General features: G+C 40.2%; 1 protein-coding gene across 4 annotated transcripts in view; it reads left to right on the top strand.

The window, feature by feature from the left end:
• PRMT2 (protein arginine methyltransferase 2) overlaps nt 1-24,641 on the top strand; it is a 60,090-nt gene that overhangs the window by 20,315 nt on the left and 15,134 nt on the right. For all 4 annotated transcript variants that reach the window (XM_037023750.2, XM_037023752.2, XM_037023749.2 and 1 more), the window contains exons 3-6: nt 6,352-6,459; nt 7,111-7,293; nt 10,149-10,310; nt 11,110-11,274. In XM_037023750.2, the coding sequence (XP_036879645.2) occupies nt 6,352-6,459; nt 7,111-7,293; nt 10,149-10,310; nt 11,110-11,274 (618 nt within the window). The remainder of the gene's footprint in view (nt 1-6,351; nt 6,460-7,110; nt 7,294-10,148; nt 10,311-11,109; nt 11,275-24,641) is intronic.

Below are 24,641 nucleotides of genomic sequence, written 5' to 3'. Positions count from 1 at the left end.
TACTTTCTAATAATCTATCTTAAATCACTTATTATTCTATTTCAAACACAATCTAAAGGTTCTTTTTTTTCCATCCCTCCTCCTCCACTCTTTATGTATTAGGTGTCATATTCTGTACTCTTTGTGTATCCCTTGACTAACTTTGTGAGTAGTTGATTTAATTTCATATTTGCTTAGTAATTAATTGGTCTACTACCTTTACTGTCTATTTTCTCTGGTGACAGCTCTTTAGCCTTAGGAGCATTTCCTTCTAGAGCAGGTCCTTTAAGAGATCCTGTAGGAATGGTTTAGTGGCGGTGAATTCCCTCAGCTTTTTCTTATCTGAAAATTATTTGATCTCTGCTTCAAATTTAAATGATAAATCTTTGCCAGGTCCCTCTGTTTCATTGCATTAAAATATATCGTGCCCCTCCCTTCTGGCTTCTAAGGTTTCTGCTAAAAGTCTGCTGATAGCCTGATGGGGTTTATAAATGTTCTTTTTTTCTCTGGCTGTTTTCAGTATTCTCTCCTTGTCCTTAATCTTTGCCATTTTATTTATTATGTCCTGGTGTTGTCCTCCTAAGGTTCCTTTTGTTGAGTGATCTTTGTGCTTCCATGACTTGAGTGTCTATTTCCTTCCCCAGATTAGGGAAGTTTTCAGAAATTATTTCCTCAAAGAGACTTTCCATCCCTTTTTCTCTCTCTTCTTCTGGTACCCCTATAATGTGAATATTGTTCCATTTGGATTGGTCACACTGCTGTCATTCTTTCATTGATGGAAATGCTTTTTTCTCACTGTGCCTCAGCTTCTTTGTATTCCTGTTCTCTAATTTCTATTTCATTTACCATCTCCTCTTCATCATCTAATCTACTTTTTCTTGGTATCATTAATCTACAGTTACATGAGGAACATTATGTTTATTTGACTCCCCCCATCACCAAGTCCCCCTGACAAACCCTATTACAGTCACTGTCCATGAGCATAGTAAAATGCTGTAGAATCACTACTTGTCTTCTCTGTGTTGCACAGCCCTCCCTGTGCCCCCACACCACGTTATACATGCTACATGCTAATCGTAATGCCCCCTTTCTTCCCCCCCCCATCCCTCCCTTCCCACCCATCCTCCTCAGTCCCTTTCCCTTTGGTAACTGCTAGTGCATTCTTGGGTTCTGTGATTCTGCTGCTGTTTTGTTCCTTCAGTTTTTTGTTTGTTCTTATACTCCACAGATGAGTGAAATCACTTGGTACTTGTCTTTCTCCACCTGGCTTATTTCACTGAGCATACTACCCTCTAGCTCCATCCATGTTGTTGCAAATGGTAGGATTTGTTTTCTTATGGCTGAATAATATTCCATTGTGTATATGTACCACATCTTCATTATCCATTCATCTACTGATGGACACTTAGGTTGCTTCCATTTCTTGGCTATTGTAAATAGTACTGTGATAAACATAGGAGTGCATCTGTCTTTTTCAAATTGGGCTTCTGCATTCTTAGGATAAATTCCTGGGAGTGGAATTCCTGGGTCAAATGATATTTCTGTTTTGAGCATTTTGAGGAACCTCCATACTGCTTTCCACAATGGTTGAACTAATTTACATTCCCACCAGCAGTGTAGGAGGGTTCCCCTTTCTCCACAACCTCACCAACATTTGTTGTTGTTTGTCTTTTGGATTCTGGCGATCCTTACTGGTGTGAGGTGATATCTCATTGTGGTTTTAATTTGCATTTCTCTGATGATTAGTGATGTGGAGCATCTCTTCATATGTCTGTTGGCCATCTGAATTTCTTCTTTGGAGAACTGTCTGTTCAGCTCCTCTGCCCATATTTTAATTGGATTGTTCGCTTTTTGTTTGTTGAGATACGTGAGCTCTTTATATATTTTGGATGTCAACCCTTTATTGGATCTGTCATTTATGACTATATTCTCCCATACTGTAGGATGCCTTTTTGTTCTATTGATGGTGTCCTTTGCTGTACAGAAGCTTTTCAGCTTGATATAGTCCCATTTGTTCATTTTTGCTTTTGTTTCCCTTGCCTGGGAGGATATGTTCATGAAGAAGTTGCTCGTGTTTATGTCCAAGAGATTTTTGCCTGTGTTTTTTTCTAAGAGTTTTATGGTTTCATGGCTTACATTCAGGTCTTTCATCCATTTTGAATTTACTTTTGTGTATGGGGTTAGACAATGATCCAGTTTCATTCTCTTACATGTAGCTGTCCAGTTTTGCCAACACCAACTGTTGAAGAGGCTGTCATTTCCCCATTGTATGTCCATGGCTCCTTTATCGTATGTTAATTGAGCATATGTGTTTGGGTTAATATCTGGGGTCTCTATTCTGTTCCACTGCTCTGTGGCTCTGTTCTTGTGCCAGGACCAAATTATCTTGATTACTGTGGCTTTGTAGTAGAGCTTGAAGTTGGGGAGTAAGATCCCCCCCACTTTATTCTTTCTTCTCAGGATTGCTTTGGCTATTCGGGGTCTTTGGTGGTTTTATATGAATTTTAGAACTATTTGCTCCAGTTTGTTGAAGAATGCTGTTGGTAATTTGATAGGGACTGAATTAAATCTGTAGATTGCTTTGGGCAGGATGGCCATTTTGACGATATTAATTCTTCCTAGCCAAGACCATGGGATGAGTTTCCATTTACTAGTGTCCTCTTTAATTTCTCTTAAGAGTGTCTTGTAGTTTTCAGGGTATAGGTCTTTCACTTCCTTGATTAGGTTTATTCCTAGGTATTTTATTCTTTTTGATGCAATTGTGAATGGAATTGTTTTCCTGGTTTCTCTTTCTATTAGTTCATTGTTGGTGTATAGGAAAGCCTCAGATTTCTGTGTATTAATTTTGTATCCTACAACCTGAGAGCATGAGAGCATCGTTCTAATGGCTTAGGAAAGGTGTCTTGTAATTTTTAGTTTTCCCAATTACTTGTGAGCCATGGTCGTGTGTTGGTAGTATCTGTGTTCATCCTATTAATGGCATTCTCCATTACAGAAGAGTTGCCTGATACTCAGTTTGTATTTTATCTCTTTCTTCCCCTAAAGATCAGTCTTCTTAGGCTTTTATCAGTTTTATCTTTTCAAAGAACCTGTTTGTCTTGTTGACTTTCTCTTCATGTGTTTTCTATTTAATTGACTTCTGCTTTTATCTTTATTTTCTTTATTTTGTTTTTCTTTTTTATAGCATCTTGAAATGGAAGCTTTGATCACTGATTTGAAGCCTTTCTTTAATGTATATCATTGAAGTTCCTCTAATCACTGTTTTAGCCGGACCTCACACATTTAGGTATATTGTATTTCATTACTGTTCAGTTAAAATATCACAGTGGAAGTTAGAAATTTTCTGGGCAGTTCAGAAGTACGTTACTTAATTTCCAAACATTCAGGAGATTCCATCTTTTTCTTATTAATTTTGGTGTGATTATACTTGTAAAATTTCAGTCTTTTGCAATTTATTCAAGCCCTGCTTTATAGCCTAGTCATATGGGCTACTTTGGTAATTTTACCACGTGCATTTGCAAAGAATATGTGTTCTGCACTTGTTACATGAGGTGTTCCGTGAATGCCATAAAGGTCAAATGGGTTATTAGTATTGCTCAGATGTCTGTATCTTTTCTGTGTTTTTTGGTCCATTTGTTCTGTTAGTTACTGAAGGAGGTGAACTTCAAGACTCTCCACTATAGTTTGTCTGGTTTTTTTTTGTTTGTTTATGTCCTTTGGGATCTGTCACTTTCTGCTTCAGATGTATTGAGTCTCTGTTATATGGTGCATACATTTGGAATAGCTTTTGTTTTCTAGATTGGCCCTTTTATTTTTATGAAATCTGTCTCTTTTTACCCGCAAATTTGTCTTACCTCACAGGTACTGTGTTACACTAATCTAGCTGTGCCAACTTCCTCATGGTTAGTGCTTACATAGTGCACACATGGTCCTCTATTTTCAACCTGTCTTATATTTAAAGTGTTTCTCTTGTAAAGAGCCTAGAGCTGTGTCTTTTTTTTTCTGTCACATTATTTCTGCCCCTTAATGGAGGATTTGGTACATTAACATTTAACCTAATGACTGAAATGATGAAGTTTAACATCTTGCTGTTTGTTTTCTATTAGTCGCCTTTCTTCTTTGCACCTTTCTCCATTCTTATCCTCTTGGATTAATAAAGCATTGTTTATGATTCCATGTTACCTCCTCTCTGGGCTTTTAGATATACCTTTCCATATTATTTTAGAGATACAGTGGTTACCCAAGAAATGGTGATATACAACCTTAACCTACTCCAGTCTCTTTTTTAAAACCACTTCACAATGTAGGAATCTTTGAAATTAGTTCTACTTGCCAGCTCCCAGTTTTTGTGCAATTGTAACATTTTATTTCTGTATGTTATAAACCCTGCAATAAATTGTTTCCTTATATCATCAAAAGCCTTTTTTATAAAGTATAAAAAGTAGTCTGTTTTCCAACATACTTACTCTTTCTGAGGTCTTTGTTCCTGTCACGCCGACAGAGTTAAAGACAGTGACAATACCTGTTCAGCAGAGGGTGATCCGTGCTCAGCTGGGGAGTGTAAAGTGCTACACCTTTTGTGGAAAGAATGTGACAGAAGTGTGAATGACAGCTATGCTTACTTCTTAGCCCTGATAATCTGTCCCACAATAATAAAATGCCATTACATAAGGATAAATTTGCACAGATGTGGCAGTGCTATTTGTGGTGATAGAAAACTGGATACCAAGAGAATGTCCATCAGTTGAGGATGACTGTAAAAAATCAGGCAGAATTCCTGCTGTGTGATATTATATGGCCATTGAGAACAATAAGTTAGAATTCTTTACAAGGTATTGTGTAAGAAAAGTGAAATAAGTGGTGTGTGATACCCCTTACAGAAAGCTATGTCAATAGGAAACACCGTGTTGTGTGTGTGTGTGAGAGAGAGAGAGAGAGAGAGACACACAAGCATGGAAGAAGGATGGCAGGACAGATATCAGGTGGCTGAAAAGGATCCTGGATGGTGGTGTAGGTAGGCAGGCACAGGATGAGGGCAAGGTGAAAAATTGATGGTGCGCTAAAACCGATCATGTCATTTTCCTAGGATAATGCAATGGATAAAAATAGGCAGTTAGCAAAATAAGGAAGGTGGCCAATATGTACTTAAACATGTTTGACCTCACTAATAAAGGCAGATGTCATGAAGTACCAGAGATAAATTTCTCTCCATCAAATTAGCAGAGATCAAGGAAATGAATATGTTAATCAGGGTATACAAAAATCTGCTCCTTACTGTAGGTACCAAAGTCCTACTCTGGCATAGGAGTCAAAGGAGCTGCCTTTCTGCCTGGAATTTGGTGCTGGTATCAAAAGCCAGAAGTATGTGTCATCTTGATCCATCAATTTCACATTCAGGAATTTATCCTAAGAAAATTGTCAGGGATGGACAAAACAATTGATGTTTAAGAAAGTTCATCTTAACATTTTATAATAGTAAAAACTGAAAACAGTTTAAATGTCCAAAAGTAGGAGATTGGATAATAAGTTATAATAGTTCATAGAGTGGAATACTATCAGATACTAAAAATGTGGTATTTAGAAATAATAATGAAAAATGTTCAGAGTTTAAAAAGTAGAAAACATCACAGGGTGGACTCTGATTGCAAGCACACCCTGTATGCATGTGTTGCATGCACACTTCAGAAAAGCAGCCTCAAAGGATATGTTAAGGTGTTAACTGTCATTATCTCTGACAAGTGAGTGAGATTACGGGTGGTTTTAATTTTCCTCTCTGAACTCTTGTGCTTACACACGTTTTCTAAAGTGAACCTGATACATTTACATTTAGGAAAGTTTAAGATGGTATGTTGGGGTGGGGTTGCTGCAGGACACCGGAAATGGTTGAAGGGCTCCATGCACGTACTCTGGCACAGAGTGGAGAGGCCAGGTGCCGGCCCCAGGTCCAGGGCTCCTCCTCTGGGTCCTGAGCAGTGTGGGTCAGCAGCAGTGCAGTTGGAGTGAGGCCCTGCTGGCTTGCCAGGTCACCAGTGCCTGCCCATCTCTCGGGTCTGACAGGTCCCCTCCTGGGGCCAGTTGTCCCTTTTACTGGTGATCAGAAGCCCGTCATCAAGTACACACTAAAAGTGGGTCTTTCTTTGATCTTTTAGGATGTGAATCATTTTGTATTAGAGATGTAAATCTGTGGTGGAAACATAAAGGCGGAGTGAGGGTGCAATCCCTTGATTCTAATAGTATGACCCAAATTTGTATGATTAAACTTAGTCAAAATGCATCTTTCTCTGAAGCCATCCTAATAACCTGGAGCCAAAAAAAGAGGGAGAGAGAGAAGACCTGTTGTCATTTCCATGTTTTCTCCTTGCCTCTGAATAGGAGGGAGAGGAGCTTGTCCAGCTCAGTGAACATGAGACCCCCCAGGAGGCTGGGCACCCGGAGGAGTTTGTGGCCATTGCAGACTATTCTGCTACCGATGAGACACAGGTAGCCGTATGCATGGGGACTGCATTTTATGGATTCAAATGTTACAGAATTAGTTGTACTTTTTGCAGAAGTTATACCAAGGTTTAAAGAAGCTTTTAGATTCTTAGAGCCAAATGAGACCTGTTAGTGACCCCTCTCTTCCCAGCCTAGCCCAGTCCTGACCTGAAAGATACCTGGTGAGGAATGGGGGGAAACACCAGTTCCAGTTTCCGCTTGGAAACCTGGATTTAGAACTTACTCTACTTAATGAAACACAGACTTAAAATGAAGACATCCACTTAAATATAGCTATCTTTATTTTGTAACAGGAATCTCTTAGGATTTAAGTCTCAGTGACTGAATCAGCTACCACATAGCTGAGTTATAGTGAGGAGGCTGTTGAAAATCTGGCCTAAGCCATTTGAAAGTGTTTAATCTTTCTTTTAGAAAATATCAGTTAAGCTGTGCTTTCCTGTAGATGTTCCACAAAAATCCATGTGTCCTTGTAGCATTCTCATATATGGCCTGCTGGTTCAGTTCCCTGTTGACTCCTTTCTGATGCTGCTGTGATCTGGGCTCCAGGGATGGGAGATGCAGCATTGAGCCACAGTTGAAATATCAACTATAGGCTTATCTTGAATTTTCACTTCCATGTATACATTTTTTTTCCAGCTTAGTTTTTTGAGAGGAGAAAAAATTCTCATCCTGAGACAAACTACTGCTGATTGGTGGTGGGGCGAACGTGCAGGCTGCTGTGGGTACATTCCAGCCAACCACCTCGGGAAGCAGCTGGAGGAGTGTGACCTGGAGGATACGTGGCAGGACGAGGAGTACTTCGGCAGCTACGGGACCCTGGTACAGCTGGGCAGTGGTGGTTTCTTCTCTCTCATTGTAGGTTCTGATTTTAAAAATCTAATTTCTGAGCTACTCCTCATTGTTGAGAGCTGTTTGCTTTTGCAGGCCATGTGGTCTCTATTGCAGCTACTCAGCTCTGCCATCTCACTGCAAAAGCAGTCATGAAAACACATGTCAGTGTTCCAATAGCACTTTGTGGACACTGAAATTTTAATTTCATATATTTTTTTATGTGTCATATCTTTTGATTTAAAAAAATCACTTAAAAATGTAAAAGCCATTCTTGCAGGCCACACAAAAATAGGTAGCAGTCTGGATCGCCGGTGGGCTGTAGTGTGCTGACCCCTGGCTTAGAGATAATCATCTGAGCAGCGGTAGTACGAAATTTTTTCAGTATTTAAAAAAAGTACATTTTACTTTAAAAATAAAATACAAAAAAGTTATATAAATCAACAGTACTACTCCTAATAGTAGCTTACTAGGTTTTTTTTTTTTCAGTTTGGGTAATGATGTGTGATACTGTGGTCCAGAAAACCCATTTATATTTTAAAACTAGATAAAAACAGGTCCTTGCAGGATGTGCATTGCAAACATAATATTGAATTAAAGAGGCAAGACAGCAAAGAAATTGATTCAGTTATTAAAGTCAAGAATCAGTAGCAGAAAGTATTGTTTATGAATGTGCAAAGTGGTGAAACTCTAAAGGAAGTCAGGGACCTTGCTTCCCTTAGTATCATGATGCTGGTTACTGGTAAGAAGGGTTTCACAGTCAGTGTCCATCTATAAAACAGCCAGTTATCTTACCAGCAAAGAGGGTTTATCTGGGAATGGCATCAGAATTGCAATTCAGGACAAACAAACCTGCAAGTGGGAGAAGAAAGCAGAGGAGGCCACTTCATAGAGGAAAAAGGGGACTTGGGAGGGTCCGCTGAGAGCGAAGCCCATCGGAGGGGAGCCAGGGCCGGTGGGGGCCGCTTTTCTCTGGCTAGGCTGTGGTCCTGTCTTTAACAGTGAAATGTTTGAATCAGGCTAGAATTCACTTGTAGAGAGTGAGGTAAAATCACGGCTTTCTGTCCCCGCGAGCGCCCAGCTCCTCAGCATCAGTGACGGGCGGCGCCTCACCCTGCCGGAGTGCAGTGCACACCCGCCTCATGTCCGGGGCTGCTCTGGGCTCTGCTCGGGCACCGGGTGCTGTGCCGGCCGCCCTGTTTCCCTTGCACCTCCATTCCAGGCAGCTTCTCAGCATCTGGCGGAGCTGGGCCTCGGGCAGTTATCCTGTGTTTCAGCGTTTTCGTGGCTACCCCTATCTATTTTTTTAGAAGTGATTTTATTACTATTTTGTTGCCCCTGCATCCATGCCAGATTGGTTGCAATTTTAACTGGATGGCATGGGAAGTGTACATTAGTTCAGGGAGAAGTGACATCTTTGTAACATTGTGCTGATTTCTCATTTCTCAAGCTTTGTTTTATGTCTCAGAGTTTTCAGGTTCTGATCACACAGGGTGTGTACCTGTCTCATTAACTCTACTCCTTGATATTTTTTGTGTAGTATTATTGCAAACGGTTGTGTGAAGTATTCCATACCACTTCACTAATTAGATTAAAGTGGCTGGATAGTATTGTCCAAGTCTTTGTCCTGATTGTCTGTCTACTTCTATCAGTTTCTGAGAAAGGGTGTTGAAGTCTCTGACCATAATTGTGAATCTGTTTCTTGTTGCATTTCTGTTGGTTTTTAAAGCTCTGTTGTTAGATGCAAAACATTGAGAATTACTCTGTCCTTTGCTGAAGTGGTGCCTCTGGTATGAACTGGCCCTCTGTGGCCCTGGGAGTATTCTTTGCTCTGAGATGTATCTTGGGCAATGCTAACGTGGTCTCTCCAGCTCCTTCCGCTCTCAGTGTGGTGAAGGTGGGCACCACAGCAGGGCAGTGGTGCTCGGTGCTGCCCCTCCACTGCCTCACTCTGCCCCTTAGTTTCTCAGTCTGTAGTGTGTGAGGAGCCACAGGGGGCTTGTGAAGCCCTCCAGACCTGTTTGTGCTGATGTGGTCTGGGCAGCCTGGCTGTTTGTTTTCCCCTAACCGTGCTGTTTGTAGGCTGGGTGTTCTGCAGCTGGAGACTTGAGGGGGACTCTCTGGGTGCACCCTTGCCCATCGGGGCTCTGACCACCCACTGTGGCTTCAGGAACCTTCTGGTGGAGCCTTTCTCTGCCTCCCTGTGGGTTGGCCTAATTCCCAGGGGCCTGTTCTTGGGTTTCAAATGTTTTCCTCTCTTTGGATGTGGCTGGGGGCCCTGAGCTCCCCTTTTGTGGGGTTGCCATCTTCCTCTGCAGCTGCAGTTCCTGCACTCCCCAAGCAAACTAGGGGCAGAGTTATGTGTGAGAGTGACTTCTGGGCCTGGATGGGGCCTGTGTGCCTCTTCCAGCATCTCCTGCTGTCTCGTCTGTGTTCTATTGGGTGAACATTTGGCCAGGTCACTCTGGTCAGGAATGCACTTCTTCCTGTCTCAGGCGGGAACAGCGGTGAGGAGGGGATGTCTGCTCCACCTCCTGCCTCCACACCTGCTTCTCTGCTCACCTTGCTTTGGGGAGGTGCAGAGAGAAGCTACAGGCAGCCCATATTGAGCTGGAAGGATTCCAGAAACTTCCATTTTATTCCATCACTGTCTACCTACTCTGGTTTTCATCTGTGGTGTATTTTCGTCTTTTGATATTTAAAACTTCCTTGTTGCTTATGTTTTCAGGTCTGGGGTGATGGAGTTAGGGGATCAGCTCAGGCTCCATCCTCCACCTGGAATCTGAGCTTGGTGTAGCTCTGCTCTGATGACAGGCAGTGATATTCTTAATGGGTGTTTCCTCTAGAAACTGCACTTGGAGATGCTGGCAGATCAGCCGCGAACAACCAAATACCACCACGTTATCCTGCAGAATAAAGAGTCCCTGAAGGATAAAGTGATCCTGGATGTGGGCTGTGGGACCGGCATCATCAGCCTCTTCTGTGCACACCATGCACAGCCCAAAGCCGTGAGTGGGAACGGCCGTCCCTTTAGCAAGTCCTGACTGGGTCTGGGTGCAGTGCCCTCCCTGAGCGAGCCCCATGTCAGTGGAATGGTGGCGAGTCCTTGCAGGCCAAGCCCGTCAGACTGTGATACCAGTTTTGTGAGTTACTAGCAGCACAGAGAAGAATAGGATAGAACAGAAAATGCCATAGTGGGTTGCCTGTGTGGGATACTTTCTGCGAAGCATTTATTTCAGTTAAATAGATAAGCACATGTGTCCATGTGTCTGGGCTGGGTCACTGGTGCCGATACCATCCAAGTGCTATCCTTGCTGGGAGCAGTCATGGCCTGGCAGGGGAGGGCAGACCACGCTCTGTGACACATGCTGGGATGTTTGTCCTGCTCCCTGAAAAGCCCCCCTGAGCCTCACAGCACAGGCAGATGAAATGGATAGTTTACAGGTGAAGCTGCAGCACAGTGAGCGGCCAGGTCCAGAGCGTGCCGGAACCAGGACCTTCTGAGGACCTGGTCTGAAATGTCTCAGAACACCATGTTCTGAAAGTCTGGCTGCCCTCAGAGCAGCACTGAAGCCTTCTGTGTGCACTGTGAGTTGTGTGGCTGAATGCGGAGTTGGGATAGGAGGAGCTCCCTTCCTGGGGCCCTGGTAGAGCACCCAGTGTTGCCCATCTGCCATCCAGTATGCTGCCCTCCTGTCATTTTCTCTGGTGCTGGTCTGACTCATCTGAGGCATCGGGCTCAGGGAGAGTAGGACAGGTCACTCTGGGAGCCAGGACCTGCACTGAGGGTGCTTCTGCCACACGCAGGTATACGCGGTGGAGGCCAGTGAGATGGCCCAGCATACAGGGCAGCTGGTCATGCAGAATGGCTTTGCCGACATCATCACCGTGTTCCAACAGAAGGTGGAGGACGTGGTGCTGCCTGAGAAGGTGGATGTGCTGGTGTCCGAATGGATGGGAACATGTCTTCTGGTAAGGGGCCTGGGACAGACAGGATGGCTGTGGACTGTGCAGAGGGGGCCAGATGGGGGCTAGGGGGCAGCCGTGGGCACAGAGCATCCAGAGGAGAGCTGTGGCTGTCATGTTAAAGCAAAACTGTCCAGTGCTCTTCCTGGCATTGACCTCTGCCTGGTGCAGGACAGCAGTGAGGACAATGTGAGGACAAAGGGGGTGGCACTGAGTCACTCAGGACGGAGTCTGGAGCAGGTGGACAGTGCTGGGAGGCATGGTGCTTTGTGTAGGTGTCCAGGGACATCCTGCCAGAGGGCTCTGTTTGGTGACTGTTGGCAGGCCCAGAGTGGGTGAGACTCAGAGACAGGGAGATTGTGTATTTGTGGGAGGGTCACAGCTTCACCTGCTTGGACTGCCCCGTGTCCCTGCACAGAACCCCTGTCCCCTGAGCTGACCTTCCTATGCTTCTTGCCCCACTGGCAGCCTGGCCACCTTACCTGCCTGTTCACAGAGCTCACACCTCAGGTGCCCAGCCTCTCCCACCCATCATACTGCTCTGCTGCCAGCAGATAGTAAGAAGACAGAGTGATCAATTGAACAGAACAGAAAGCTGAGAAATGAACCTGGATTACACATGCACTTAGTTTACAGCAAGGAGAGGCTTCCAGTCAGTAAGGCAAAGAGAGATGCTCATTGAAAGATGGTAGTGATGCAGTGATTTTGAAGAAAATAGATATTTGTTTACACTGTATGCTAGAGCAAATTCCAGGCAGATTGCATAATTAAGTGTTTTTTAAAAAAGAAACATAAAAACAATTGCTAAGATACTTATCTGATGTTAGGATGGGAAAGTTTCTAGGAATAAAACACATAAAGAAACTAAAATGTTCCCCAAGTTGTGTCCTTTATACACTAACCAACCTGTAAATTATTAAGAAGTAAGTGAGACTCTGAAGAATTGAAGCTTATATGACAAAGGGCTAATATCCGTGTTTGTAAAGAGGCCAAACAAGGAAGTGAGAAAACATTCCACTCTGTGGAAGTGAGCAGAGGTATGAAAGGGTGCTCGCCAGAGACATGAGACAACATGCAGGCATGTTAATGTCACTTGCCATCAACAGAGGTAACTGAAGTGTTCTTGACGTCAAACAGGAATCATGTGTCTGACAGTGCCTGGGGTTATTGTGGTTTCAGGTGAATGCACGCTACCATACACTCTTTTTGGAGTTATAGATTGGCATAGCTTTTGTTTTGTTTTTTGAATATCATCTGACTTTCATTTATTTATTTCATTATGGTACATGCAATAAAACACACAAGTCTCAGTGTACCGCTCAATGGATTTTGATGTGTACACACTTGTAACCACCACCCAGATCAAGATATGAAACATGCTCACTAATTTTTCCCCTTTACCAATTTCACCCATTCCCCCCTCCCTGGTATAGCCTTTTGAAGGAAAACAGAGCAGAATATGTTAAGCATTAAGAATGTTTTAAGTGAAATAGTCCAAGAAATAATCAGATTTGTATACAAAGTTATGACCAAAAATGTTCAAGGCAGCACCCTTTAAAATGGAAGAAAATTGGAAAAATAGAAGTAGCTATGGCAATCAATATAAGGGAATATCTGTATCCACTACGAATTATGTTTTACAATAGAATTATTTATAATAGCCAAGATATGAAAACAACCTAAGTATCCATCAAAGGACGAATGGATAAAGAAGCTGAGGTGTATATATAGCTGACTCTTGAACAATGCAGAGGTTAGGACTGCCAGCCCCCTGTGCAGTTGAAAATCCATATATATATAAACACTTGGTTAACATGTAATTTGTAATTTAAATGTGTTATATACTGTATTCTTACAATAAGGTAAGCTAGACAAAAGAAAAATGTTTTTTCAAATTGTCACAAATCTCCAATTTCCAATACATTTATTGAAAAAAATATGTGTATAAGTGCACTGTTCAAGGGTCAACTGTACAATGAAATGTTATTTGGCCATAAAAAAATGAGGAAATCCTACCATTTGTGACAATATAAGTGGACCTTTTTAAGGCATAATGCTAAGTGAAATATGTCAAAGACACATATTGTATGATTTCACTCACATGTGGAATCGAAAAGCAAAAAAACCCACCACCAAAATCATAGAAAAAGATCAGATTTGTGGTTACCAGGGGAGGGGGTATTGGAGGGAGGTGCTCAAAGGTACAAATTTCTGGTATGAGAAGTGAGACAGAAATCTCTTCCCAAAACCACATATAATAAGAAAGCATAGCAGATACAACGATTCCTGGAAGAGCAACTGAAAAGAAGACTGTGGCAGACTGCCTACATATGGGGAAAAGAGGAGACCTCACAGAAAAGGGTAAAAGAGCATAGCCACAATCCGGAGAGAACTAAGCCCTTCCCCCATCTCAGCTCACCAGTGAGAGGAAGAGAAACAGAGTGGGGGGGCGGGTGGAGGGCTAGGACTGCTGAGCACCCAGCCCTGGAGATCTGCTCTGGGAGCATGAGCCCACATTACATGGTGCTCTGGAGATTAGTGGGGTTGGAATGGAAAGACAGGTGGAATACTCAGAGAGACTGAGACTCCAGCCTCTTATGGAGAACAGGTACCCACAACTGGCCACTCTGGGTCAAAAGAAAGATGGGCACATTGAAAGACTTCCCAATAGCAAGAGAGCTGAAAAAGGGGCAAGGATTGCACAGAGCTTCCTGCTCAGGAGAAAGGTCAGGTGGACAAAATCGTCCTGCAACACAGTCCAGAAAGTTGGGAACTCTCAGGAGCTTCAGATGCTCCATCCCCCTGGCTGGTGATGCATGCTGTGGCCCCTCACTGCGATATGCAGCCTACTGCTCCTTCTGCCCAGCCAGCACCAGTTCACAAACCTGCTGCCCCCAGCATTGTGACAGGCCAGCCAGAAAGTGGCTCCAACTACAGCAGCTACATGGGTATAGCATAGAGGCTCCTCCCTGTGCATTCAGCTCACTGGCCTTGGCAGTGGAGGCAGGCACTGTGACCAGGAAGCAGGAAATAACTTTTCTCCCAGCAAGCACCGGTGACATTCACCTGTAACCCCATCATCACTCCAGGTGCTGGGCAGCTCCAGAGGGTAGAGCTTATGGGCACTAGAGCGCGCCACCTACACAAAGTTATTACTCCAGAGGAATCAATATAAATATGAAATGGCAAAAGAACCTGGTACAAACAAAAAAAGGGCTAAGTGAAACTGAAATCACCAATCTCATGATAAAGATTTCAAAATAAAAATCATAAACATGTTCATGGAGCTACAGAAAAATATTCAAGACTGCAGAGAGGACTTCAAGAAAGACATAGAAACTTTGAAAAATACAGTTATCTGAAATGGAACATACAATGGAGGGATTTAAAAGGAGATTAGATGAGGTAGAAGAGATGAAAAATGAAATAGAAATTAGAGAACAGGAATACAAAGAAGCTGAGGCACAGAGAGAAAAAAAAGAATCTCCAGGGATGAAAGAATATTAAGAGAACTGTGTGACCAATCCAAATGGAACAATATTGGCATTACAGAGGTACTAGAAGAATAAGAGAGAGAAAAAGGGATAGAACGTGTCTTTGAGGAGGTAATTGCTGAAAACTGTCCCAATCTGGGGAAGGAGATAGTCTCTCAGGCTATGGAGGTGCACAGATCTTCCAACACAAGGGACCCAAGGAAGACAACACCAAGACATATAGTAATCAAAATGGCAAAGATCAGGGATAAGGACAGAGTGTTAAAAGGAGCCAGAGAGAGAGAAAAGATCACATACAAAGGAAAACCCTTCAGGCTATCATCAGACTTCTAAGTAGAAACCTTCTCAGCAGAAGGGAGTGGCATGATGTATTTAATGCAATGAAGCAGAAGGGCCTGGAACCAAGAATGCTCTACCCGGCAAGATTATTATTTAAATTTGAAGGAGAGATCAAATAATTTCCAGATAAGCAAAAGACAAGAGAAGTTGTCTCCCACAAACAACCTCTCCAGTGTGTGTTGGAGGGACTGCTATAGATGGAAGTGTTCCTTAGGCTAAGTAGCTGTCACCAGAGAAACTAAAACCACAGTAAAAGAAGTAGACCAATTAATTACTAAGCAAATGAAAAATTAAATCAACTACCCACAAAGTCAGTCAAGGAATACACTAAGAGTACAGAATATGACATCTAATATATAAAGAGTGGAGGAGGAAGAAAAAAGGGAGGAAACAAAAAGAACTTTTAGATTGTGTTTGAAATAGCATACTAAGTGAGTTAAATTAGACTGTTAGTAAAGAAGCTGCTCTGGAAACTTTGGTAATCACAGATCTAAATCCTACAGTGACAATAAGAACATATCTATCAATAATCACCCTAAATATAAATGGACTAAATGCACCAATCAAAAGACACAGAGTGGCAGAATGCATAGAGAGAAGACCCATGTATACGCTGCATACAATAGACCCATTTCAGACTCAAGGACATACACAGTCTAAAAGTGAAGGGATGGAAAAAGATATTTAATGCCACTAATAGGGAGAAAAAAGTGGGAGTTGCAGTACTTGTATAAGACAAAATAAACTTCAAAAAAAAGAAAGTAACAATAGACAAAGACATTACATAATGATAAAAGGGTCAGTCCAACAAGAGGATAAAACCATTATAAATATCTGTGCACCCAACACAGGAGCACCTACATATGTGAAACAAATACTAACAAAATTAAAGGGGGAAATAGAATGCAGTGCATTCATTTTAGCAGACTTGAACACACCACTCACTCCAAGACAGATCAACCAAACAGAAAATAAGTAAGGAGGCAGAGGTACTGGACAACACAGAACAGATGGACCTAACAGACATCTACAGAACTCTACGCCCAAAAGCAGCATGATACACATTGTTCTCAAGTGCACATGGAACATTTTCAAGAACAGATCATATACTAGGACACAAAAACAGCCTCAGTAAATTAAGAAGGATTGAAATTATACCAGCCAGCTTCTCAGACCACAAAGGTATGGAAATAGAAATAAATTACACAGAGAAAATGAAAAAGCCCACGAATACATGGAGGTTTAACAACTTGCTCCTAAATAATCAATGGATCAATTACCATATAAAAACAGAGATTAAGCAATATATAGAGACAAATGACAATGATAATTCAACACTGCAAAATCTGTGGAACACAGTAAAGGCCATGCTAAGATGGAAGTATATTTCCAGTCTACTTCAGAACAGAACAAACCCATATGAACAGTCTAAACTCACAATTAATGAAACTAAAGAAGAACAAATGAGGTCCAAAGTCAGTAGAAGGAGGGACAAAATAAAGATTAGAGCAGAAATAAATAAAATAGAGAAGATTAAAACAATATAAAGAATCAATGAAAGGAGGAGCTGGTTCTATGAGAAAATAAACAAAGATAAACTCCTAGCCAGACTTATCAAGAAAAAGAGTGTACACACATAAACAGAATCAGAAATGAGAAAGGAAATATAACTACAGATACCACAGAAAGACAAAAAATTATCAGAAAATACTCTGGAAAATTATATGCTAACTGCATAACCTAGAAGAAATGGACAACTTTCTAGAAAAATACAACCTTCCAAGTCTGACTCGGGAAGAAACATAAATCTGAACAGATCAATTACCAGCAACAAAATTGAATTAGTAATCAAAAAACTACGTAAGAACAAAACACCTGGACCAGATGGGCTTCACCGCTGAATTTTATCAAACATTTAGAGAAGACCTAATACCCATCCTCCTCAAAGTTTTCCAAAAAGTAGAAGAGGAGGAAATACTTCCAAACTCATTCTATGAGGCCAGCATCACTCTAATACCAAAACCAGGCAAACACACCACAAAAAAAGAAAATTACAGACCAATATCCCTGATGAACATAGATGTAAAAATACTCAACAAAATGTTAGCAAATCATATTAAAAAATAGATAAAAAAGATCATCCATCATAATCAAATAGGATTTATTCTAGTGAGGCAAGGATGGTACAATATTACAAAATCCATCAACATCATCGACCACATCACAAAAAGGACAAAAACCACATGGTCATTTCCATAGATGGTGAAGAAGCATTTGACAAAATTCAACATCCATTCATAGTAAAAACTCTCAACAAAATGGGTATAGAGGGAAAGTACCTCAACATAATAAAGGGCATATAAGACAAACCCACAGCCAACATTATACTTAACAGCAAGAAGCTGAAAGCTTTTCCTTTAAGATTAGGAACAAGACAGGGATGCCCACTCTCCCCACATTTACTCAACAGAGTACTGGAGGTCGTAGGCATGGCAATCAGACAATACAAAGAAATAAAGGGTGTACAGATTGGTAAAGACAAAGTTAAACTGTCCCTGTTTGCAGATGACATGGTATTATACATAAAAAAACCCTAACGAATCCACCCCGAAACTATGAGAACTAATAAATGAATTCAGGAAAGTTGCAGGATATAAAATTAATACATAGAAATCTGTTGCATTCCTGTATACTAACGATGAACTAGCAGAAGGAAAAATCAGGAGAAAAGTGCCATTCACAATTGCATCAAAAAGAATAAAATACCTAGGAATAAACCTAGCTAAGGAGGTGAAAGACCTATACCCTGAAAATTACAAGACACTCATGAGAGAAATTAAAGAATACACCAATGAATGAAAGAAGATGCTCACGGATAGGGAGAATTAATATTGTCAAAATAGCCATCTTGCCTAAAGCAATCTACAGATTTAATGCAATTCTTGTCAAAATGCTGACAGCATTCTTCAACAAACTAGAACAAATAGTTCTAAAACTCATATGGAACCACAAAAGACCCAAACATCCAAAGCAATCCTTAGAAAGAAGAATAAACCTGGGGGAATTATGCTGCCCAATTTCAAGCTCTACTATAAAGCCACTGTACCAAAGAAATTTGGTACTGGCACAAGAATAGACCCGTAGATCAATGGAAAAGGATAGAGAGCCCATATATAAACCCAAGCATATATGGTCAATTAATATATGATAAAGGAGCCATCGATAAACAATGGGGAAATGACAGCCCCTTTAACTGCTGTTGGCAAAACTATACAGCTACATGTAAGAGAATGAAACTGGATTATTGTCCAACTCCATACACAAAAGTAAACTCAGAATGCATCAAAGACCTGAATGTAAGTCATGAAACCATAAAATTCTTAGAAGAAAACATAGGCAAAAATCTCTTGGACATAAACATGAACAATGTTTTCCTGAACACATCTCTGGCAAGCGAAACAAAAGCAAAAATGAATAAGTGGGACTGCATCAAACTAAAATCTTCTGTACAGCAAAGGACACACCATCAGTAGAACAAAAAGGCATCCTACAGTATGGAGAATATATTCATAAGTGACATATCTGATAAGGGGTTGACATCCAAAATATACAAAGAGCTCATGCACCTCAACAAACAAAAAGCAAGTAATTCAGTTAAAAAATGAGCAGAGGATCTGAACAAACACTTCTCCAAAGAAGAAATTCAGATGGCCAACAGGTACATGAAAAGGTGCTCCACATCACTAATCATCAGAGAAATGCACATTAAAACCACAATGAGATACCACCTCACAGCAGTTAGGATGGCCACCATCCAAAAGACAAAACTACAACAAATGCTGGCAAGGATGTGAAGAAAGGGGAACCCTCCTACACTGCTGGTGGGAATGTAAATTAGATCAGCCATTGTGGAAAGCAATATGGAGGTTCCTCAAAAAACTAAAAATAGAAATATCGTTTGACCCAGGAATTCCATTCCTAGGAATTTACCCTAAGAATGAAGGAGCCCAGTTTCAAAAAGACATATGCACCCCTATGTTTACCACAGCACTATTTACAATAGCCAAGAAATGGAAGCAACCTAAGTGTCCATCAGTAGATGAATGGATAAAGAAGATGTGGTACATATACACAATGGAGTATTATTCAGTCATAAGAGGAAAACAAATCCTACCATTTGCAACAACATGGATGGAGCTAGAGGGTATTATGCTCAGTGAAATAAGCCAGGCGCACAAAGGCAAGTACCAAATGATTTCACTCATCTGTGGAATATAAACAACAAAGCAAAAATGAAGAAACAAAACAGCAGCCGACTCACACACTCCAGGAAGGGACTAGAGGTTACCAAATGGGAGGGATTGGTCATGGTGTGTGATGTTGGAGGGAGAAGGGAATTGAGGAGTGTTATGATCAGCACACATGTAGTGGGGTGTAACAGTGTCCACAGTGTAGCACAGAGAAAACAAGTAGTGACTCTGGCATCTTGGTACACTGATGGATAGTGAGTGTGGTGGGGTGTCTGGTGGGGCCTCAATAATTTGGGTGAATATAGTAACCACAGTTTTGGTCATGAGAAACCTTCATAAAATAGTATATCAATAATACCTTAGTAAAAAAAATAAATAAGTACTAGGGATGTAATGTACAACAGGATGACTATAGTTAACCTTGCTTTGTCATATAGGAAGGTTGCTAAGAGAGTAGATCTAAGAGTTCTCATCCCAAGGGGACATATTTTTTTCCTTTTATTGTGTCTATGTGGGACCATGGGTATAACTGAACTTATTGTGGTAATCATTTCACCATATAATAAATCAAACCATCACCCTGTACAATTTAAACTCACATAGTGATGTGTGCCAATTATTTCTAAATTAGAAAAATCATTAAAAATTGAAATTATCTTTTAGAATTTTAATAATCTTAGAGAAAAGTTGGTAACAGGTTGTTGATTTAAAAAAAGCTAAGTATGTACAATATCATCCAGTTTCATTTTTTAAAATTATATAGGCATGACCTATCTTCAGTTCCAGGTAAGATGAAGTAAGCACCCTGCACTCTCTTTCCCACTGAATATAGCTATAGGTCCAGGATGTGATGCAGGGGGAAGCTATTTGAGGACTTTGATAAATACCTGGTAGCTGGCAGGTTGGTAAAGAAGACCAGCATTCAAAGTACCACTGACCTGGTCTTGAGTTTATCATTATTCCTCCTTTGATTTTCCCCCTACATGTGTAACTTAAATAATTTAGTTGATAAGGAGCTATTCCTTTGCCAACTGCACACTACCACAACTCACCCTCAATGAAGTAGATAACTTGAATAATCAAGTAATTAATAAAGATACTGAATTTATAGTTGAAAACCTTCTGAAGAGAAATCTGAAAGACTAAATTACTTCACTGGTGCAATTTACCAACACATTTAAGGGATAATGTCAAATCTAATCAGGTTCTTTCAGAAAATAGAAAAGGAAATCCATTGCATTTTATGAGACCAGTATTTCCCGAATAACAGAATGAAAGTTAGTACAAAAATCAAAAACTACAGACCGATAACTCATGACCATGAATGGAAATATTCTAAAAAATAATAGCAAATTTAATCCAGTAATACAACAAAGAGGTTATCTTTGGAATTCAAGGCTGGTTCAATATTTAAAAATCAATCAATGTAATTATTAGTAGTTTAAAGAAGAAAATTCACCTGACTATATCAAAGCACAAAAATTGTGACAAAATTCAAAATATTAAAAAAAAATCTGCTGAGATTGCTTCTTTGACCCATGTGTTATTTAGAAGTTTTTTGTTTAATCTCCAAGACTGCGATTTTCCAGGTTATCTTTCTGATACAGTGTTCTACTTTAAGTTCACTGTGGTCCAATGTGAGTAGACATTGTCTCATTTCTATTTCTTTTTACTTTTTAAAGATGTATTTTATGACCCAAAATGTGGTCTCTCTTGGTGAATGTTCCATGAGAATGTTACTCATGAGAACAATGTGTGGTTTGCTGTTGTATGAAATCGTCTGTAGATGACCATTATGTTCGGTTGGTTGACGGTGCTGTTGAGGTTAGCTGTGTCCTTATTGATCTTCTGCTTCTAGATGTGTTCCTTTCTGATAGAGGGTTGTCAAAGTTTCAACTATAATAATGAATTCATCTATTTCTCCTTGCAGTTCTATCAGTTTTTGCCTCACATAGTTCGGCGCTCTGTTGTTAGGCACATACACATTAAGGATTTTATGTCTTTTTGGAGAATTGACCCCTTTATTGTTATGTAATGTCTCTCTTTATCCCTGATAACCCACCTTACTCTGAAGGGTGCTCTGTCTGAAGTTAACAGAGCTACTCTTGCTTTCCTTTGATTGGTGTTAACACAAATTTCTTCCATCCATTTGCCTTTAATCTACATGTGTCTGCATATCTAAAGTGGGCTTCATGAAGGTAAAACACATAGTTGTCTTTTTTTGTGTGTATATTATTTTTTTAATTCACTTTGATGGTCTCTGTCTTTTAATTGGTGCATTTAGGCTATTGGCCTTCAAGTAAATATTGATATGGTTGGATTAATATCTGCCATATTTATTAATGTTTCCTATTTATTGCCCTTGTTCTTTGCTGCTTTTTTTCCCCAATTCTTTGTACTTTTTATGTTTTTGTTTTGTTTTTAACAAATGTAGAGAATTTGATCAGTATGAATTCAGGGTGAATAAATCAATGCATTGACGTATGTTGGTTTATGACATGGACATGCTTTGATAATGTAAACTTATGATTTGTATTTTCAGAAATTGATGAAATACTCACTTTGTACACCATTTCCCAGTTTTAAAAATATTTGTGTTATATTCTCTCTCTTGAAGCTCACTCCTTTTATCCATCTTCAGTCTTATTGAGGTATAGTTGACAAATTTTTAAGTTTAAATATGATTTGATACCTGTATACGTTGTCAACGATTCCCTGAGTTACTTAACCCAACCATCACCTCACATATTTACCTTCTTTTTTTAAAAATTTTTTTATTAAGGTATGATTGATATACACTCTTATGAAGGTTTCACATGAAAAAACAATGTGGTTACTACATTTACCCATATTATCAAGTCCCCACCCATACCCCAATGCAGTCACTGTCCATCAGTGCAGCAAGATGCCACAGATCCACTATGTGACTTCTCTGTGCTACACTGTTCTCCCCATGATCCCACACACCATGTGTACTAAACATAATACCTCTCAGTCCCCTTCTCCCACCCTCCCCACCCCCTCTCCCCACCCCTCCCCACTGGTAACCACTAGTTCATTCTTGGAGTCTGTGAGTCTGCTGCCATTTTGTTCATTCAGTTTTTCTTCATTGTTTTACTCCACAAATGAGGGAAATCATTGGCATTTGTCTTTCTCCGCCTGGCTTATTTCACTGAGCATATTGTCTTCCAGGTCCATCCATGTTGTTGCAAATAGTAGGATTTGTTTCTCTCTTATGGCTGAATAGTATTCCATTGTATATATGTACCACATCTTCTTTATCCATTCATCTACTGATGGACACTTAGGTTGCTTCCATATCTTGGCTATTGTAAAAAGTGCTGCAATAAACATAGGGGTGCATATGTCTTTTTGAATCTGAGAAGTTGTATTCTTTGGGTATATTCCAAGGAGTGAAATTCCCTGAATAAATGGTATTTCTATTTTTAGTTTTTTGCGGAACCTCCATATTGCTTTCCACAATGGTTGAACTAGCTTTTCCTACCAGCAGTGTTAGGAGGGTTCCCCCTTCTCCGCATCCTTGCCAGCATTTGTTGTTCTTAGTATTTTCGATGCTGGCCATCCTTACTGGTGTGAGGTGATATCTCATTGTGGTTTTAATTTGCATTTCCCTGATGATTAGTGATGTGGAGCATCTTTTCATGTGCCTGTTGGCCATCTGAATTTCTTCTTTGGAGAACTATCTCTTCATATCCTCTACCTATTTGTTAATTGGGTTATTTGCTTTGTGGGTATTGAGGTGTGTAAGTTCTTTATATATTTTGGATGTTAACCCCTTGTCGGATATGTCATTTACAAATATATTCTACCATATTGTAGGATGCCTTTTTGTTTTTTTGATTATGTCCTTTGCCATACAAAAACTTTTTAGTTTGATGTAGTCCCATGAGTTCATTTTTGCTTTTGTTTCCCTTTCTTGAGGAGATGGGTTCAGGAAGAAGTTGCTTGTGCTTATATTCAGAAGATGTTTGCTTATGTTGTCTTCTTAGAGTTTTATGGTTTCATGACTTACATTCAAGTCTTTAAACCATTTTGAGTTTACTTTGTGTATGGGGTTAAACAGTAATCCAGTTTCATTCTTTTGCATGTAGCTGTCCAGTTTTGCCAACACCAACTGTTGAAGAGTCTGTCATTTCCCCATTGTATGTCCATGGCTCCTTTATCGTATATTCATTGACCATATATGGTTGGGTTTATATCAGGGCTCTGTAGTCTGTTTTACTGGTCTATGGGTCTGTTCTTGTGCCAGTACCAAATTGTCTTGATTACTGTGACTTTGTAGTAGAGTTTGAAGTTGGGGAGCATAATTCCCCCTGCTTTATTCTTCCTTCTCAGGATTGCTTTGGCTATTCGAGGTCTTTTGTGGTTCCATATGAATTTTAGGATGATTTTCTCTAGTTCATTGAGGAATGCTATTGGTATTTTGATAGGAATTGCATTGAATCTATGGATTGCTTTAGGCAGGATAACCATTTTGACAATATTAATTCTTCCTATCCATGAGCATGGGATGTGTTTCTCTTTATTGGTAACTTCTTTAATTTCTCTCATGAATGTCTTGTAGTTTTCAGAGTATAGGTCTTTCACTTCCTTGGTTAGGTTTATTCCTAGGTATTTTATTCTTTTTGATAATTGTGAATGGAATTGTTTTCCTGATTTCTCTCTATGCTAGTTCATTCTTAGTGTATAGGAATGCCACAAATTTCTGTGTATTAATTTTGTATCCCACAACTTTGCTGAATTCAGATATTAATCTAGTAGTTTTGGAATGGATTCTTTAGGGTTTTTTATGTACAATGTCATGTCATCTACAAAAAGGGACAGTTCAACTTCTTCCTTGCCAATCTGGATGACTTTGATTTCTTTGTATTGTCTGATTGCTGTGGCTAGGACCTCCAGCACTGTGTTGAATAGAAGTGGGGAGAGTGGGCATCCCTGTCTTGTTCCCAATCTTAAAGGAAAAGCTTTCAGCTTCTTGCTGTTAAGTATAATGTTGGCTGTGGGTTTGTCATATATGGCCTTTATTATGTTGAAGTACTTCCCCTCTATACCCATTTTGTTGAGAGTTTTTATCATGAATGGATGTTGAATTTTGTCAAATGGCTTTTCTGCATCTATGGAGATGATTATGTGGTTTTTGTCCTTTTTGTTGATGTGGTGGATGATGTTGATGGATTTTCAAATGTTCTACCATCCTTGCATCCCTGGCATAAATCCTACTTGATCATGATGGATAATCTTTTTGATGCTTTTTTGAATTCGGTTTGCA

The sequence above is a fragment of the Manis javanica genome, chromosome 3 (genome assembly GCF_040802235.1).
Source record: "Manis javanica isolate MJ-LG chromosome 3, MJ_LKY, whole genome shotgun sequence".
Classification (NCBI taxonomy): domain Eukaryota; kingdom Metazoa; phylum Chordata; class Mammalia; order Pholidota; family Manidae; genus Manis; species Manis javanica.
Note: the sequence above shows the minus strand (reverse complement) of the source record. Positions and strands in the feature narration are given on the sequence as shown.